Raw genomic sequence first — 20,085 nt, 5'->3', positions numbered from 1 at the left:
CAAGTGAAGGTACAGTAGTGAGAATTGGACTGAGAGATCCAACAGGAAAAATAACTGTCACTTGATGACAGGTGGCATCAGGCCAAGTGCAACCCATTGTACAGCACTCTGTAGAGGACAAAGGAACCATTCTAGCTCATTAAAAGTACAGTTGGAGTAGAAACAAAGCTACCTCCATTTTGTTTTGTCTGATGTGAATTGTGGCAAGTTTTAAACAGGTCCGGCTCGGGGGTTTTTGCCGTCAAGGTTGTTGCTGAAAGTAATTGAAGAGTCAGGTACCAGCGCACATAAGAACTGCTGAAGTTGACTTACAAATCCCATGTGAATCCACCAACCAGGGCTGTTGGATGGGGACCGAGTTCGTTTGGGTGAATGGCGAGTTTCTTGGCAAGCTGAAAAAAAAAAGAATCAAATGAGTTAACATTGATACTCAACTCTTTGAATTTCCAAAAGCAGTAAAGGTGCTTACTGAATGGGTAACACCGATCTCAAAACATCCCTCCTCTACCTTTGTTTTGTGGAAACCACAGCCTGATAAAGCGGCAGGAGCCATATGGACAGTTAAGTAACAAACGTCGCTGTGTTATTAGCGGAAACTATTGGATGGCAAACATACCATCAAGGACCGGGACATAAAAGACTTTCTTTGAGCCACGTCTTTGGATGTATCTATGTGCCGAATTGTTGACAGGTTAGAGCGCAGCTCAAGTAGCTAAAATCAAGAGAAGGGCTCTCTTACACTTGCTTGCCGCAGTTGGACGTCTTGAGTCTGTAATATCAAGGAGCCAGTGTCAGGAAGCTGTATGGATTCAGACACGGCTGGAGACTAGATTACTTACGAGTTGAGCCATCCAGCAGTATGGATGGTAGGGTGATCTTGTTCGGGCCCACTCCAAAGACAAACTCCATCCTGTTTTTCTGAATCGTATCGTCCACATATCTGCCGGAGCAAGGCGTATAAGAATGTCTATCTTTGAAATAATTTAAAGAGTAGAAAAGCAACCTACACCTTCGCCACTGGCCATGATTAATACCTGTGAATCCAACAAATTCCCACGTTATCAGTACTGGATTGAGTTGAAGCGGCGTATAGATAGGGTAACAAACATCTTCGTTAGTGTCGTAGCGGCGTTCAAGAGCTTTGCCGCTGGTCCTTGTCTTCTTGGAAGGCCCTTGCAGGACAAACTAACGAGACATCAAGGCAAAACGTAAGCAAAATGGGCATTGACAAGAGGGGTGCCACGTAAAAATAAGGGAGGGCAGAAGTGAGCACACCGTCGAGACAGGCTTTGGATGAGGTTTGGCTTTAGCCCCGCATCGGATGTTCGGGCCTGCTGCGCCATTGATACATTTGTCTTTTTTCAGGAAGTAGTCGAAGCACATAGTGTGGATGGTGGCATTTGCAACGGCTAGGGACAAGGCAAGGAATAGAACGATAGCTAATCTGTTCATTTTGTAAAGGGTTTATTGACGGGCGCTTTGTCGGGTGCGACGGCTTAAAACGATATTTATCGCGAGGAAATTATTGAAAGGAATGGATGGTGGGGGATGAGGTACGTCGACTGGGCTCATTGGTGGTGAGGAACCGCCGCCTTTATCCATGCTTGTCGGCTCCAAGCCACGGTTCACACGCGGATTTTGGCAGCTTGACGGTTGAGGCTGCTTGCCAGTGTACCCTTGCGGGGGTGGCTGACAGTACAGGTGATCAGGAGCGAAAGGCTTAGGCAACGCTTCCAAACCCGGGAGAGCTCGGATCGTACAGATCAATTCACATACCGGTCTCCGTATGAGTCTCGGGCGGGCGCTTATCGGGCTCACCACTGCATCATCAATTATTTGCGGAGAGCGGCTAATCTTCAAGAATTAACAGCTGCATCATGGTTCAATTTTTGCGTATTGACTTTCTAACTTATCAAGCTCCTCCCTTGCGCGGAGTGGCGAAGCTGTATTACGCCGAGCCAAGTGACTTGAAGTGTACACTGTGAAGGATAAATAGATAGCAACCAATATCGTATCCTCCAGGTTAGACATTTTGAGACATTCCCCTTTGGACAGCATCATCATTTTGCTTCTCCACTATCTACTGAAGGATATGGCTTGATTAAATTTCAACTTGTTGCATGTTGCGCAAAAACGTGGACCAAGTGTTCTCCCCATAAAAAAAAAAGAAATGGTTGAATATTGCTCGAAGTGGGTTTGTATTGCCTGACATCGTCTATCTTGGTAACCGGGAAACAAACGGCCGGCAGTGGCCGTCTGGTTTGTATTGCGTGCTTATTCACTTCTCTGCGGGTAAGGAGTGCGAACCGCGAGATGACAGGATGTCTTGACGAGTGATTGACGACGATTCACACATATTCTACATTTTGATACGTTTTCAAAGATAATTCGTAATGGCCAATGTCAATTGATGGTAGAAAAGATGAGACAGTGAAAGTTACATACCCTGAAGATTCCTGATTCTTGATCGTATAAGGCCAACGGAGTCCCAATTTCAACAGCCCGACCGCCATCCATAACGACCTAGCGTGATGGCATAACAGATAGAGCTCATGTCAGCCTTTCAGCCTCTGTGCTTGATTTGTGTTGTGCCGTAGCCAGGTAGGTTCCGGATGTCACTGACAATCTTATCATAGTTGATGACCGTCCTTAACCGGTGGGCTATACATAACAAAGTCTTATCTCCAAATTCCTTGCGGATGGTTTCTTGTATCTTGGCATCCGTCTCAAAATCAACGGCTAAAAGGAAAAATAAAATCAATGTTTATCCGAAGGCTCAGTCAGAGGACCAAAATAAACTAACATGCTGTTGCTTCATCCAACACGATGATTTTTGAATTCTTAACCAAAGCTCTAGCCAGAGATACTAAATTTCGTTCTCCCACCGAAAGGTTCGCTCCTTCATCCTGAATAACACTGTCCAATCCATACCTCTCTTTCGTTTCTTCGAGAGAGTCGTTTTTTTGATTTAGACCTGATCTAGATAAAGCGTCCCACAAGCTTTTGTCATCGTACTCATCAAACGGATCGAGGTTGGTTCTGATCGTTCCTTCGAACAAAATCGCGTCTTGAGGAATGATAGAGATCGAGCGCCTGAGACGATCTAACCCGATCTCCCTGATATTCAACCCGTCAATCCGGATGCTTCCCGACTCCAATTCTGTGGTTCTGAACAAAGCCAGCATCAGTGAGCTCTTTCCAGCTCCGGTGCGACCAACCACGCCAACTTTCTCTCCTGCTGCGATATCTATAGATAAGCCTTTCAAAACGTGCGGTAATCCAGGCCGGTAGCTCATCACGATGGAATCGAATTGAATTGAACCACCCGAGGGCCATGTCGAATCAGGATCGGTATCGGGAAGTAGAGCTGCAGCCTCTTGCGGTGCATTTTTTTGATACCACAGGACTCGTTCTACTGAGTTAAGGCTGTTCTCAACTTCTGCAATCTGGCGGACCAGCCAGCTAAGTGATTGAGAGATAGTTTGGACATAAGTTAATATCAGACCAATTTGACTCGGGTTGATGGTTCCGGCTTGGGCCACTGAGATAATCGCAACAATGAAAACCAGAATTGAGCCGAATCCTTCCAGTCGAATCCCTAGCCACTGCTGATTTACAGTGGTCAAGTACAAAGCCCGTGTCTCGTGATCCAACAGACGGCAGTGCTTGGCTATTGACTTTCCCTTCATCTGGAACGCCTTAATTGTGGTAATACCATTCAGCGATTCGCTGAACTGAGCATAGAGCTTACTTCGTAGCAAGTTACTCAGTCGTTGTATATCACGAGCCGAGGGTCTGTAGAAGCTGGCGAGAAGCCAACAGCCTCCTGCGACACCTGCCATCGCGAGTAAGAAATAACGACTTGTAATTCCAATCAAGATGATGGCTCCAATCACTTGAGAGGACGTTGTCAAAACCATCCTCATTGAGTCGTTGAACTTATTGTCGATGGAATCCACGTCCTGAGCAGAATTTCCAGATTATGCAATTAGACTAGACAGGAGTTTAAAAGACCATATAATGAAGAATTACCACATACCTTGGATAGTCGATTCATGATTCTTCCGAGAGGAGTGGTGTCAAAGAATGATAGAGGTGCCCTGGCTATTGCCTTCAACGCCCCATGGTGTAAGTTCTTCGACGCGTAGAAGCCAAATATTACACCAACGGCACCAATTGAAAATCCCGAAAGCGTCTGGAAGATTCCCAGGCTGGCATAAACACCCTAAATTTTGCAAATTTAACAACACTCAGTCTCATTATTTGCATTTATTGGAACACGGGTTGCAATTGATTATATCGCTCCGTCTAGGCCCAATATTTGGAGTATTTACCATGTAAGTTGCTTGACTAATTTGGAGTTTAGCATTCTGCCACCATACCAACCAGTAAGAGGAAAACACCACGGCAGATTGTTCAAGGATGATGCTGATCACCAAAAGCGGAAACAAGTATTTTCCGTTTCCGGCCGTAAACAAGTGCTTGTAGACTGTTAAAGGATTGCGAGTTGTTTTAGGTCAGAAAGATTTATCGGAAAGCCACTTATAATGCGCAATTTAACATAAGTAAGCGTGCTAGTCAGCTTACCGCTCCAAGGAACAGAGCCCGTTACTCTCTCTTCTTCTTGCATTTGATTCAAGTCATCTTTCCCCTCGATCATCCCGGGGGTTTCATAATTTCGTATATGATTCACTTTATCGTCTACACTGGGATTGAAATCCTTCTCTTTTGGAGAATTTGTCGAGCTCTCTGCCCCGGCTTTTTCTGTGTTCTGAATTACCGGATCGTGTTGTTTGTGTTCACCGCCACCAAAGTCTCTGTATAAGGCGCAAAATGTACCACCAGCGGCTAGCAATTCTTCGAAAGTGCCTCGTTCATGGATCTTCCCGTCATTCATGCAGATGATTTCGTCAACCTTGGGTAAAAAATGCAGCGCATGGGTAACCAGAATTTTGGTTTGGCTGCTAGATTCTCCGGGGCCAGCGAGATAGTTGCTGCCACGAATTGCATGCTCGAAGATATGATTTGCTACATGAGCATCGACAGCAGATAATGGATCATCGAAAAGGATAATGTCGGAAGAATAGTAAATCGAGCGGGCGATGTTTATGCGCTGTTTTTGTCCACCCGATAAGTTGATTCCCCTTTCCCCGATCAGGGTCATGTCACCTTGAGGAAGCATGTCGAGGTCAGCTTGAAGACAAGCTGCGTGTACTACGGCACGATAGCGCTTTTCATCCATTTCCGAGCCAAAGATGATATTTTCGCGGATCGTATCGTTTTGTATCCACGCGTTTTGTGGACAGTAACCGACTTGACCCCCAAAGCAGGGTGGGCTACCAACTATTTGTTTCATTTCGCCTATCAACGCTTGGATCAGAGATGACTTGCCCGACGCAATTGGACCAACGATGGCGGTCAGTGATCCACGCTTAATATCCATCTCAATGTCGGTAAGCCGGAAACTAGGCGCAGTATCGAGGGTCTCGGCTGGTTTCTGATTTTTCTCACCAAGGGTTGAGGGGTCTGCCGTGGAAGTGTCAGGCCTTTTGGCTTCATCGCTGTCAGCTGGGTTGCCCAGCTCCCAAACCCAAGAGGATTTCGTGACATGAATAGACGCATCAAGGGCACTATCAACCACGATTCCATCTTGGTCTTCAACCACCTCCGCTTCAAAGACTTTCTCCAGGCGCTGTACAAGGTTTTTTGTTTTGTTTTGTTGAAGTAGAACGAGAATGTAATTATTAGCATTTCCCGACTGACACTTGTTCAGAAATATATATCATGGTACGCACTTGAATACCACTTCGAGCATCTGCGATAGAGCCTAGGGCAATGGGGAGAATGAGGAGAGGGAGTCCAAGCAAATTGAAGAGTGAAAGACTAGTAAAAACTGCTTCCACATTTCCTGCACCATGTCCCATAGCGGAGTAAGTGACGAAGGCGACGATTGAACCTAGCAGAGGGAAGCTATTTGCGAGGGCCAGCGAGGCAGCTAAAACAACTAACGCTTTTTTCAATAGGTGCAATTCTCGCACTCGGAAGCGGTTGATGATTGACAAAAAGGCTTCCTCCCAACCAAAAAGTTTCAAAAGCTTAACACCTTGCAGTACTTCTTGGGACTTGCGGGTACGCTTGTCAGTCCAAGAAACCACTTTCATACGTAAAGAGAACATCAATCCCATGGCTGCGATCTGTAGAGGCCTTTTTAGAAGAAAAATCACAATCAAAATGACATACTATGGAAGTCAAAAAAGAGAAAGTAGATGAAAGCAAAAGTAGATGAATGCAAAAGTACGTTTTCCAGGTTTTTCTACGAAATGACTCACAGTAAAATTAAAATAAAGCCTATTCCTGCCAAGCTACTAGGACCGATCTGAAGAACTAGGATCACCAGGATAGCCGCAAGTTGGATGGGAGTAGCCCATGAAAAATGAAAGAGCCCCATGCAAACGTCGATCCGAGATACATCGGATGAGATATGTCCCACCAATTGAGATGTAGGGAATTGTTTCCGCGACCTTGAACTGAATGAGAGTGAGCGCTTATAGATGGCTGAAATCAATGCCGATCGACTTAGTACACCAACCGACATGCTCAGGTAAAAGAACTGCAAAGAAAAATTCATGGAGAAAGAAATGACCACTGTTTGCTTATGCTCCACCACGAAAGGATCTACCAGAAAGGCTTCAGGAAGGGGGTGGGAGGAAAGCATGAACGAGACTTACCTGATGTAGAAAAAACGTTGAAGATACTTGCATTAGGAATAGGCCAATTGCGAGGCCATAGCCATGAGCTTTGGAGGGAGGCGATGGTGCAGTATTTGGGTTGAGTTTATGAAGATATACACCGGTACCGTATTCGATCAACGCGCGGTTGACTAGCGGTGTGCATGCCACTAATCCATCACTTAACAACTTGCAAATTCCAGAAAGCCAAAACCTAAAAAAGAACGTGTCGTTCAGTGCTCGAGCCAACGAAGCGTTTGAAATGCGCTTGAGATTGTCGGGGGACCGGTCCTTATGTGCGGCAATTTGTCGTTTGCGGTAGTTTTCTAATAGTTTATCCGATAATATGTCTGATTGACGATCGTGATCCAGAGCCCAAATATCAGTTTCCATTAGCGGACGTCGATAGCCTAGGGAAAGAAGTGGCTGGATCCACTGAAATCTGTTTTAGTAAGAAGCGGGGGCCAAAAGCAATTCATTTAAGTCAGTTTAGGAGGAAAATATGAATTCAAGGTGCCTCAAGCTCTGTGATGGAGATAATAGTTTGAGAGTCTATAATAGGCATCTAATGTTGGGCAATGCTTGAGAGTCTATGGTAGGCATCTAATGCTGATCAGTTCTTCTGACTTGATGTCTGTTACTTTCACTTTGGATGGGAACTATCTCAAGTGCCCCAGTCTTGGCTTTTGTTGACTGTTATCTGAGGTGACAATAAACTCCGCCTCGCGAGGACCTTTGAAATCAATTTTTGATTCCAGTGCGTCCAGCACGGTAAATCAAGTAAAACGTGGGTTGACTGGGTAAGATGAGTAGTTCAACTTCGGGGAGAGTGATCACTTTCCATCGAGATTATACTCAACTCTTCAGGAAAATTGAATTGCGGGATGAACGTGATTCAGAAAACCCTGAAAGAATTGCATGAGGCAGAAGGCTCACGTGAGAATAGACAATATGTTCGCCTTGAGCTCTGGAATAATATCAACTTGATCCATGGATGAATTGACGATTGGCGCCACCGGCGAAGAATGCTTGGTTTCTGCACTTTTGGGTGTCCGACCAAGCAGTCGTGGATGCCTCCATTTAGATTTGGAAACATTTGAGCTTGATGGTGAAGTAGAAATCATCTATTCTGGTTTGAAATAGCTGCCCGGCTGGATGTTTGGAGAAGTTCCTGATCTTCTCGAGAGACGAATCCGCTCGATTTTACTTTTGATGAATACGGCTTTCTTCAGTCGAATTGGGCGGAACGGTGGAGTATCTATTTGCCAGACGGTGAACGATGAGAGCGCTTGGGATTGCGCTTCGGATGATAATTTCACTGCAAAACTGAAAAAAGTGGTACGAAGTTGATCAGTTACAACATCTGTGTGTTGACACTTCATGAAATGTAGTATGTATGTAACATCGAGTTCACACGAAAAATGTCGGGCAAGAGGAGAGGGGCAAAATGAATGCGTCTCTTGCCGCGCCCATCTGGACCCTACATTACGTACCTGTTTTACAAATGCGAATTATGTACGTATTTGAATATGTCGAAGCTTTCGACAGAGGACTTCCTGGATCCGAAGAACCCTCTCGACGAGTCGTGCGGTAAGACAACAGATTTGAAGAGATGCGTGCACTGGCGCAGGGTTCGGAAACTTGCGCCGCGAGCGGACCCGAGCTTACATAAGTCCCTCCCGTGCCCGAGCTTAACAAAGCCTCACTGTGAGAGCCCCGAAGGGGCAGCCCCGCAGGGGCTCTGTCTCACAGAGAACGAAGTGCGACCTCCCTGACGGGAGGTCGGGCAGGCGAGGGACTTGCGCTAAGTTCGTCCCGTGCCCGCCAGGGAGGAAGCCTCTCCTTCGGAGACGCTTCGCGCCTCTTCGGAGAGGCTTAAGTTGTTACGGCATAGGCATGTATTTAGGTATTAGCATATTCCACAGATGCTTATATTGTATTTTCTATTCACTCTCAAAGCCTCCTCTCTGGGATGCCGGTGAACTTCTCTTTCCTCACTCTCTTTTGTTTCTCATCACCGACATCCCAGACATCCCAGGCCAGAGTCTTAGATAAGTTAAGCTCGGAGCGGACCCTGGGACAGCAATGCCCCCAATGCCGGTATTTACATATTTTTAAACGAACCCCGGCTCGGCCGCGACCGGTTGCACTAATTCAGAGCAACTCTACCGGAGCCGCGATCAGGGGCAAAATTTGGCCGCCCGAGCTCCCTTTTTCGCGCTCTACGGCCCCGCGAAACGACATCGCCGGGTCAAACCTGCGATCGCCTGCTGAGTTAACTTAGCTGCGAGGAATCGCACTTCTTCAACCGTGTCATAAATTGCCCGCCTATCACCCACTTCATCACAAGCACCACAGTACAACTCAACTTCTCAAGGTTCTAAACGCATTCTCTAAGACCATTTCAATTATGTATGTAAATAAATAAGTTTGTGCACTACGTAGAAATGTTAAAGTTGAACACAAGAGTTGTCCACACAGTTGAGTTCTTAGCCACATCATAAAATTTCCTGGTGGTTCGCTGCCGCATCGAAGAGCCCTGAATCAGCTTCCGAGTTCCGTCAGAAGGCTTGAAGCTAAAGTTTAAGCCTTCAATCGACTAAATGCAAAGTACACGTAAATTGATGTCTGCTGTATGAACAATATCAAAAATCGTTGGGGTTCCCTTCTGCCTTCAGCACATTCCAGTCACCACTCACTCCAAGAACTGGGAGGAGCCCACCAAGGTCACACCTGACTCTCTGAAACCCAATATTTTGTATTCGAAAAGCTTTTCAATCGGCAGAGGATGCCTACAGACACTCTTTACTATTCTTCTTCCTACTCGCTCGAACCTACTAATCGGGATCTGAACCGGCACGTTTCAGATCGCCGCATCCAGCCCGAAGTGCTCAGCCGGCAACGCTCAGTGACGATAGACAGTACCACCGGCTCGAGTGTCGAGACTGTTACCGGACTCAGGTTGATGGCCCGGAGTGATGGAGATGACCGAGTCCTCCATCTCACTCATTCGGAAGAATCTCCCCAGCCATCCTTCCACAAGCCCACAAACGGCCCTGGCCGTCACACGCTCAGCATCAATCAGCCACCTCCATCAGCTTTGACGCGTCCTTCCCTTCTCCCGCATCTCCCAGTTCGACTTAATCGAGAGGCCGATCGGGAGCCGGTTTCACCAGGTTCGTGCTACTCCACAAGCAGTTCGATGGTAGGCGAGACTTCACGCGAGAGTGGCGACGGTGACGGCAGTCGTGCAATCCAGCCCGAGATCCAGCCAACCACACCTGCTCAGAATCCTTGTCGGAAAGAGCTTCGACCCGCCCGCCGAACGGAGAGGAAACTGTCGGTATCACGACCTGCGTCGATCGATTCTGAGTCTCTGTCGCCACTTGAGATTCGACCAAGATTGATTCACCATTCACCCCCACCCTGGTCGATGGATGGTGGACTCGACGACGAGGCCTGTGCGGATGAAATGAGTGGCTCTGGCGGATATTCGTCCAGATCAGATGGGGCTCAGATTCGGCCCAGCGACATCAGCCCCAACCATCAATTTCCTCACATACGTCACCACCTCAAGCCAACTCCAAAACGATCCAGTGCGGGCTTGGGCAAGCTGTTCAAATCAGTTAAAGCTTCACTCCGGTCCATGCCAGGATCTGGTAGTACTCTCGATCTACCTGGCAGTCCTGCATCCGCCAACAGGTTGGATGATCAGGGCAGCCAGCAGGGGTGGCCGACTCCAGACCAGACCAAGTCCAGCTCGCTTAAGTCGGTTGATGTTGATTGTAGAACTGCCCTGGCCCAACAAGAATCCGACCCCTTAGACATCAGCATGGCACACGACCAGGAGGAATCAAATAAGCCTCTACCCCGCAGCGTCAGCTCTTGTTCATATTCCACCGTCGACAGTCCCACCACCTCCACTTCCCACTCGCCATCAATCACACCGAGCTCGAGCTTGTTCAGCCTTCCGGCTATTGGATCTGATTGCCAAAACAGGAATATACCCGGGTGGCATCATGATCTAAAGGTTAACCGAAAGACTGATTCAAAGGGCCAACTTCCACTTTTGATTAATTCACTTGACGCTGGTCAACCTCACAGGTGGGCTGTTTTTTATAACTCTCCTCGATAAATTTCTTCTCCCAGTGCGCTGATTTATTGCAAGTTTCCTCATTCACGCAGTCCTTCACCAAACGGCTCTCCCAACATGTCGACTCAAACTGCTTTCACTCACTCACCGCCTTCGGCTAGCTGTTTCGGAAACTCCTATGCCTCGAACAATATTCATGGCAGACGTGAACACCCTAAGTTGAAGTTGAAAGCCAGTTTTGGTTTTCTTCATAACATCAAGCGTGCCGTTGGCGGCGTCGACCATTCTTTATCGTTTTCTTTTCATAACAACTCGACCACTTTCCTTACAACCAATACCATCAGTCTACCCTTCGGCACTGTGCTGAGGAATAATGGAATGGATCCGTTGCCGCACTGCCATCCCTTGCCCCTTAAACCCAGCCAGTCTAGTCCCTCAAGCCTCAACTACCCGGCTTCATTGCCCCCTCGACTGGAGCAGGCGGCGCACTTCGTACCTCCGGCACAACGCCCAGCATTATCTACATCGAACCCTGATTTCTTCGATGATCAACAGTATGTTCAATCGGCTGCTTCCAACCCAATCCGTCCTCAGAAATCCCCGCGTAGAACGGAGGAGGGCTCCCTCTGCCCCCCAAGGTCCCAGCACAGAACAAATGATGACACGCTCCACCCCCCAAAATCACCATCGATCATGGCGGAGGACGTGCCAACCTTAAACCTACGCCCAGTTTCGATCCCATTTGCAGCCGGCTTTTCCGACCGATTCTTGCTCTCCGATACTATTTCTGCCGATCCGTCAGCCGAGTCTCGGAAGCTGTTCAATGCACGCAGGAAGCAAAGACAAGGGACTGATCACGAGGACCATTGCTCTTGCTGTAGCGCCTTAGCTTCTGAAAATGACGCCCTCAAGAACCGCATCAAGCAACTTGAGTCGCATATCGATAGAAGTCAAGCTTCCAAATCAAAGAAAGTCGAGGTGTGACTGGTACGTAATTTTTCTTGAAATATGTAAGTTTCATGGAATGTCAACTTCGCTGTTTATATTCTTTACTAATTACAAGTGGATTTGTGTGTGATAGATGAAACAAATCGAGCTTAACCGAACGTCGATGTCACTCGACTGCAGTTCTCAATCAAAAACCTAAGCTTCATCAAAAATACTAAGCTATGGCCAGACCGTCAAGCCAAACCAATCACTTCCGTCTGATAAAAAACATACTAAACAGAAAAACATTGACCTCCATCATATGCTTATTTTCTATTTGATTCATGCCTCTGCCTGATTCTGATCCCGGCAACCTATGCCGGGCGTATGTTCTGTTTTCTCCTTGCTTAACTGGTTCTCCCACTAATCGTCAAATTTCTTACATACCAGGACCAACTAATTTCCTCCTTTCTCTATCTTGATCATCATCATCATCATCATCATCTCTTCTAAATTTACCTTCTTGTTGAATAGTCCAGAAAGTCAGCTCTTTGTAAAAACATAATTGATTAAGATCCGCGAAGATGTAAAAAATTGTAAAAAATGATTTGATCCCTAGTTATATCATACAGGATCATACTTGGCATTCTAGCACACTTTTTACAACCGTGGCCGGACATTGCTGTGGGGCCTAGGTGATCCTGAGTAGCTTCTACACTTGTCTGTCCAATATCTCCACATACATACCAAAAATGTGTACCCTACTTAATACGTTGTGTGGTGTTGGAAGAGGTTGGAAGTCGGTGAACTACATACCGATGTAGATCCGTGCTGAGCCCGGCATCTTGTTCTTGAGTTACAGAAGGTTACAGACTGTTGCAGAGATATTTACATAGATACAGTCAAACCTGTCTAAGGGCATACCCTTTGGGAGAAGACTTTTGGTATGACTTTAGGCAGGTTATGCCCTTAGAGATGGCGATTTTGCTGGGCAATCAAGAATCCGGGGAAACCTTTTCCTATGCTGTTAGGCAGATTATGCAGTTAAAAGGGTATGCCCTTAGACAGGTTTGACTGTAAATATTGTCTTTCCCAGAAAGCTTGGACCCGAGAAATTTATGAAATTTTGTTGTTCCCAAAAAACATGGAGATACACGTTTAAAGCTCGCAGTTTCTGCCTTTTGACATAATCTAATGTATGCAGCTGGTGGATGACACACTCTGACGAGTATCATACTCATTTGCAAATCCTGTTGTTCACTATCTGACAGGTGCCACTTGCACTTACTTTCTTGCGGGTGCCACTTGCAGACATGCCCCATCCATCCGCCCAACCAAAATCCTCCCGATCCGCTCCAGCTCTGCAAACCCAACCAAATCATCATCCTCCAGCTCCACAACCCGACCAAATCACAGCCAACTGTGACGGAAATCATGCCTCCCGCTCCGCCACCGGATAACAGCGAATCACCTTTGCCAGAAATCGAATCACCTTTGCCAGAAATATCAGAAATGGCTGCACCTGCTGCTCGGCAACACAAATCCGAAGAACCCGACTTGCCTGATACACCAGCTCCACAACCGGTGAACAGCCGACGTCAGCCCTTGAAAAAGAGTAGTGATTTACCATCCCAGCCAGTGAGTTTCCCTCCTCCCTCTTACCCTTTAACAAGAAAGATATTGATTCGTAACTGATCATTGTACATATGGTTGAGTTATAGTCGACTCAAATGGATGTGACGACTTCGTTCAAACTCTTTGTATCTAAACAAGGCAAAAAAAAACATCAAGAATTGGATGCCAGTTCCATCCAAAGTGGATTTTAATGTGACGATCATTCCGGGGAAAACAACACTCGAGGAGTTTCAATCACTTGTGGCGTTGGGATGTGATAAAGCGGTTGCAAACACGGGTAGTTTAGTTCTTGAGGTGCTTGGGAAGAATAAGAAGAAGCATGAACTGAATTGGTTCGTGAGCATCCCCCGAGTCAAGGGATGGTTCAAATGCGACTGGGTCAAGATAACCGATGTCAACTCCTATCAACTTTGGATCGATGCGTTTCTCAACACCAAAGTCAAAAACCCGGAGGCTTTCTTGACACTCCGCATGACCAATCCAACCACGGTTATCAAACGCGGAGTACAAGCAGACCTCTTGGCCAAACGAGCCCAGTACCAACAAGCGGTCAAAGATAACCGAGCTCTCAAGCGCAAGGCGGCGGGAGATGACGAAAGCAATGGTTCTGCGGCTGGTACTGACGAGGACGATGAGGAAGATGAAATCGACCCGGAAGACTGGAACGATGTTAACTTTCAAATGCGCAAGATTCTAAATGGCTGCGCTTTAAATACAGATTACGATACGAACACACCGGTCTTCATCAACCCGTCGGATCCCAACAAGTATGTTGTGGTCACAATGAATGCATCTCAAGAATGGGCCATGTGTATTGTGAGCTATTTGAACGTTTGGTCTATTTCTGTATATTTCTTACTGATCTATCTGCCTTTTTAGCTTGACCCCGATATGCCTGGAGTTAACTTGACGTCCCCCCCAAGAAGTTTGCTACCTTACTGCATTCGTGGAGCAAAGAAGACCAAACTAGCCAATGCCGATCCACCACAACCGTTGCAATCCGATTTATCGTTGCGACAGTTTATAGTTGAGGCCATCACAGCAAATGTAGGATCATTGGTGGCCAATGCCAATGTGGCATCATCATCGCAGCCATCCACTCACATCGCGCCTGCCCCTCCTACTCCTCCAGCTCCGTCTTCGGATAGTAATCCTGACTTGAATCCACCAATTCTCGAGTACTTGCAGTTTTTACGACTCAGAGACGTATCAATGGTTCACAAAATCCTCATAGAGAACGACATCATTTCCCACAAGTACTTCCGCCCTGGATCTTCCCTCTCTCGTAATGAGATCCGTCAATTTGGCTTGACGGTAGGCGTAGTTACAGCTTTGGTTGATAACGTTAGTAAATACAATCAATATCTAGCTAGAAGATAATTTGTACAACTCGCTTGTGTGTCTATCTATCCTGTACTAGCGTGTGTGCGAGTTTTGTCTATGTTGGTTGGTTCTCTGTCTCTCTTCAATGTCATCATACACGTTGTCCATACACATTGTCTCTGCTGGTTATATTTCTCTCTCCAATGTCAGACGTCTCTCAGACTTCTCTCTCTCAACTCACAGGAGCCAATGATTTGGACTTAAGAAAGTTGTAACATGGATTGGTGCTATTCCTGGAAGTCATGAGTGTAATAAAATACAGAAATAAAAAAGAAACAAACATGGAAACATGGAACAGTGAGGGAATACTCAGAGGTTATGTGGAAATACACTGGAATACGGGAAGACTATTCCCAGAGGTCATGAGGAAAAACAGGCAATACATGAAAAATAGGAATACATGTCATATCAGCGGGGAAGGGGTAGCCGGTGTTCCATGTCTTCCACGCTGCGCAATATATTCATAGTCCTGTTCGTGATCATATTCTCGGTCATCGTGCCGCTCAAGACGTCCAACACCTTCAACTAAGGCTCGCGCGACACCAATTGGAAAGCCAAGACCTATGAGCTCGGCCTCGCTTGACGTTCGGAAGAAAACCCAGTGGTGGATGCCCAAGCTCATCAAGCGGCCGCGTGTGTATGTGTCACCTTGATCGATTAAAGCGGCCCGGAGGTAAGTCTCCATTTCGTAGCTTTCTAATCGCGGGGAGGCTGGTGGGATTGGAATTAGCGGCGCAACCGTCGCGGATTGTGGGATCAGAGGCGGTTTTGGACCAGTTGCTGGTGGTATTTGTTCATCCACCGCACGCGTACCCATGGCGGATGAACTCGTGAGGACCTCAATCTCTTCTTCATTGCCCGAGTCAGTTGGTAGCTTGGGACCGCTGAGCCGCCGGATTTGAGCGGGAGGTGAGTTGTCAGGATGTGAGGTACTCTTCGGCGCATAATTGACCAGGCCCCAAACAAAATGGCTGGTAGGAGGCGGGACTCGGACGCTGACACCAATGTGGTTGTGGATGACACCTTCTGTCCATTTGCTGAGGTGTTCATTCTTCACATGCATGACTTGCTGCCAATCGAATGGATTAAAAATAGTTATCCCTTGAGGACCGACTGCCGACGCATAGCTCCGGATGGTGTCTACAACTCCGTTCAGGCGAGTCTTGCTAATGCTCTCGAAGGTCTGTAAATAAATCAAATCATTATCAGATTATGAGAGCGGACACTGACACTGATGAAGCAGAATCATACGGTCAGAAGCTTACCTTATCTCCTGCTGCACAGCTTGGGTTCTCCATCACGAGCTCCAGGTCGGTACAACCGGGGTAATTTTCATACGCCGCATTTGAGAAGCTGACCCAATCGGCAGCGCCGCCAATCTCGGCCCTTACAACGCGGTCCTTATGGTTTGTAATGGACGCCACCCACTTGATCCTGCGCTTATCGTGAAGGTCGAGTATAAGTTGGTAAACATCATGGGTTGGGTCTCCCGACTTCAAGTGAGTCAAGACCTGTTCTTGAAACTTAGGCCAGGTCAAAGACACGATGTCTATGACTAAAGGTTCCAGAACCGCAACAGGAATGATTTTCGTCCAGTTTTTGGAATGCGGGAGGAGTGTGCGGGTAGGACTGATCATGCCGGATATTTTTGAGACCTCCATGTAGAAAAGGTAGTCAATGTTGAGGGGCGATGGACGTGGTACTTTAAACATATTTTGCGACTCGTCAGAAGAGCTCATTTTGTATTGAGTGATGGATGGAGGAGAAGTGAAATAAGAGGTGGATGAGCGAGTGGGAAAGGGAAAATCATACCAGCACTCAGCTCCTTTTATGGTGCTCAATCATACCCACAATGGCAGGCAGATATACCGACAAATATCACTGCGCCTTGGTGACCGATGTCATTTTTCTCATGAGTCTTTCGATTGGCGAGAACTCACAGCGACCACATGGACTGTATACTTACCTAGACATAGACCGTACCCTCACCGCTACAGCTAGACATAACTAACAGCGCCTTGGTAACCAATGCCATTGTTCTCATTAGTCTTTTGAATGGCGAGTAGATCGATATCGATTTGACCACATGGACCGTACACTTACCTAGACATATCCTAGACATATACCTAGACATAGACCGTACCCTCACCGCTAGAGCTAGACATAACTCTCACATCTCACCGATCATATCTTGCATTCCGTTGGAGAAAAGACTGACTAGATTGCACAATACATGACATAATCAGATTGATAGTTTACATGACAACGAGATAGAGAGATATAGGACCAGATGAATAAAACACAAAATAAGGAACTACTGGGGATAGTGCCTCAATGATGGAACTGTGTAGCCGGCATGTCGATAAAGCTTACCACAGAGATTCTCAGTCATCACGTGTGCGCAAGCACGTCAAATGTCCCATTCGGGATGTTCACTTAATGACATTGCCTGAGTTCGGCGCAGTTGTCCCTTGAGGATGCCAAAACAGAGCTCAATTGGATTGAGCTCTGGGCAGTAAGCTGGAAGGAAGATGAGCCGGACGCCTGCCGCATTGCAGATTGCCCGAACTCAATTGCTGCGGTGAATCTTCGCATTATCGCAGACTAGAACCGAGTTGGGCGCAGGAAAGCAATTCATTTGTGGAATCTAGGGTGGCGGTCAAAGTAATCAGGAGCCTTGATGATTGAAACTGCTGTATTAAAATTGGACTAACCAGGTCCCATTTTAAGAAATGCTCAAACTTCCGAGCGTTGAAAGTATCTTCCCGGACAGTCAGAGCCAGTAGACCATTAATTGAAATCGCCGGGAGGATGCTGAGCCGGATAGGATTTGAACGCTGGATAAAACGAGCCGCCGGAGTTCCTTGTTTGGAGCGTGCGTGCGTCCGAAGCAAGTCGCGCTCGCAAATCGCACTTTCATCTGTTGGAAATTCAAAGCTTTCAGCTCAGCATCGTGACGCCATGAAAAGGGAAGAGATAAGGGCGGGCTCACCTGTGAAAACCAGGAAGTTGGCGGGATAGAATCGCATTTTCTCCACATATCTGAACTTCTTCACTAAGCATTTCTTGGAGTTGAGGGTCTCGGCCTTCTTCAAAGTTATTGATAAGTGGTTTACCAGGTTCTCGTGAACCGCACTGATGCTGAGCAGAGTCCCACTCGAGTCGTAAAGCCGCTCACGTATCTCGTCCAAGAATAGACCAGGTTCGTCGCGCACAAGCTGGACCATGAACGCCGCATCCTCGGTGGTCATTGTTCTGGGGCGACCAAGGAGCTCGTACTCCTCTGGATTGCGGATTACTGATTTAGTTTGTTGAAAGATGTGAAGCCACCAATTGAACGACTGTTTTGAGATTTGATGGCCTAGAGTTCTTTGGATAAAGTCTTGTGGATGGCCTTCGATTGACATTCTGACCGCAACTGCCTTGATTTGGGGATCGTATGGTACGTAAACCATTTGTGAGGTGAATTTGGATTTTGGACTGCGATGGAATGATAGGCGAGCGAAATGGGTCGGTTGGCGGAATGAGATGCTGGGCAGAAACGACTTACAGCTTGGTGCGTTGGGAGAGTGACTTGGATCGGATGGGATAGTTGCCAATTGGCAATTGGCGGGTTTGACAGTCAACATCGTGCTAAATCACATTGCATGATATTTGACAGCTCAATTTGGTTTTTGCCAAAAACAATACCCCGTCCTATCTCATTCCAACCCCATACTCAGTGCGATAAACAAAATTTCATAAATCTCTCGGGTCCAAGCTTTCAAGGAAAAATAATATGTAAGAGCATCTCCAGCAGAGCTTGGACCGCGCGAGTTTTGGACTCGTTTGGCAGGTCGCTCAACATTTCCGGGGTCCAGCAGACCCCCTAAACGACCTTTGATTGATCCAAGTCCATCCCATCCCAGACCGCGGCCGGCTACTTTCCCCATCCCATCGCCACCCGCGACAGAGGCTGCTACACACCACACATCACCTACTCGCCACTCCGCCATCACCTACTCGCCACTCATCACCACCGCGCCAAAAACATGATCGACCCAATGCTGGAAGATCTTGCTCGTAGTCCGCCACTGAGAACACCCTCTCCAGAAATTCAACCGCTTCAACCCACCAAAGGAAGGAACGGACCTGCGAAAAAGAGAACATCAAGGCCGAAAAAATCCGCTGCTGGGACTGCTACCGCTACCGCTACGACTGCTACCGCTACCGCTACGACTGCTACCGCTACCGCTACGACTGCTACCTCTACTGCTGCTACAACTGCTACCGCTACAACTGCTACCACTACTGGCGAATCTGAAAAACAATCATATTGTGAAGAATTATGCATGTCTTCATGATATAGGCGAGATCCTCGTGCTTCCAAAGTCGGCCAGGTTGCTTGACAATCCCCCAGCGAGCCTGCAAAATCCCAAACGCCCGTTCCACATCTTTTCGATAAGCTTCTTGATGTTTAGCAAAAAAATTTTCCTTCTTCCCCCTTGGGAAGCTAATTGTTTGCATCAAAGTCGCCCATTTGGGGTATATTCCGTCCGATAAATAGTATCCCATCGAGTAGTTGTTTGATCCAATTTTAAAATTGACCTCCGGTGCCACTCCGTCTTGAAGATTTTGGAATAGAGGCGATCGATCGAGAACATTCACATCGTTTAAGGTTCCAGGCAAGCCAAAAAAAGCATGCCAGATCCACGTATTGTAGGAGGCGACAGCTTCAAGTATGATCGTAGGTTCTTTTTCTTTTCCGCTATATTGACCCGCATGCGCTGTTGGACAGTTTTTCCACGTCCAATGCATACAGTCTAGCGAGCCTAACATTCCCGGAAACCCTCGTTTCTTTGCAACATGGAGTAGGCGCGAAAGGTCCTCGTGGTTTGGACTCCGTAGATATTCTTCCGAAAAGACATTCACCACCGCTCAACAGAATCGCTTGAGACTTTCGAGGGTTGTTGATTCACCTATTGAATTGTGGTTTGTCAAAAAAATGCAGTCCAATTCATACTTGAAAAGAATCTCACCCATTCTAAAATACTCGTCAAGAGAGTCAGCACTACAGCCATAAGCAAGCATCCTCAGAGCGCAGGATATCTTTTGATATGGGGACAGCCCAAGCTTCCCAGCGGCGTTCCGCTTCTGGACAAAATAGTTATCGTGTGCCTCGACCGCGTTGAGAATTCGGACAAACAAACTTTTGTGCATTCGGAATCGTCGACGAAACAGCTTCTCTGGATATGACGAGTTTTCGGAAAAGTAGTCCTTGCGTAGCTGGAGTTCACCTTGAAGGTGTTCACGATTGATAGTTTTTCGGCCAACGGTAGA

The 20,085-nt window shown here is 47.0% G+C and overlaps 3 protein-coding genes across 3 annotated transcripts; 1 reads left to right on the top strand and 2 right to left on the bottom strand.

Moving 5' to 3' along the window:
- Positions 1-210: 210 nt before the first annotated feature.
- Positions 211-1,452, bottom strand: PtA15_2A877 (uncharacterized protein; the record flags this gene model as incomplete). The annotated part of the gene is made up of 9 exons (XM_053166942.1): positions 211-253; positions 313-392; positions 470-531; positions 617-669; positions 740-769; positions 840-940; positions 1,008-1,034; positions 1,108-1,185; positions 1,276-1,452. 9 exons carry the CDS (start codon positions 1,450-1,452, stop codon positions 211-213), a joined length of 651 nt encoding a protein of 216 aa, XP_053018115.1.
- Positions 1,453-2,278: 826 nt separating this feature from the next.
- Positions 2,279-7,720, bottom strand: PtA15_2A876 (uncharacterized protein; the record flags this gene model as incomplete). Its single annotated transcript, XM_053166941.1, has 11 exons — positions 2,279-2,359; positions 2,446-2,523; positions 2,624-2,739; positions 2,804-3,962; positions 4,040-4,225; positions 4,335-4,489; positions 4,588-5,692; positions 5,796-6,204; positions 6,330-6,610; positions 6,729-7,170; positions 7,665-7,720. The coding sequence occupies 11 exons, from the start codon at positions 7,718-7,720 to the stop codon at positions 2,279-2,281; spliced, it is 4,068 nt and encodes a 1,355-aa protein (XP_053018114.1).
- Positions 7,721-9,516: 1,796 nt separating this feature from the next.
- Positions 9,517-11,805, top strand: PtA15_2A875 (uncharacterized protein; the record flags this gene model as incomplete). The annotated part of the gene is made up of 2 exons (XM_053166940.1): positions 9,517-10,832; positions 10,914-11,805. 2 exons carry the CDS (start codon positions 9,517-9,519, stop codon positions 11,803-11,805), a joined length of 2,208 nt encoding a protein of 735 aa, XP_053018113.1.
- Positions 11,806-20,085: the final 8,280 nt, after the last annotated feature.

This window comes from Puccinia triticina, chromosome 2A (genome assembly GCF_026914185.1).
Source record: "Puccinia triticina chromosome 2A, complete sequence".
NCBI classification, from domain to species: Eukaryota; Fungi; Basidiomycota; class Pucciniomycetes; order Pucciniales; family Pucciniaceae; genus Puccinia; species Puccinia triticina.
The sequence above is the reverse complement of the archived record's forward strand: the minus strand, read 5'-3'. Positions and strand labels throughout refer to the sequence as shown.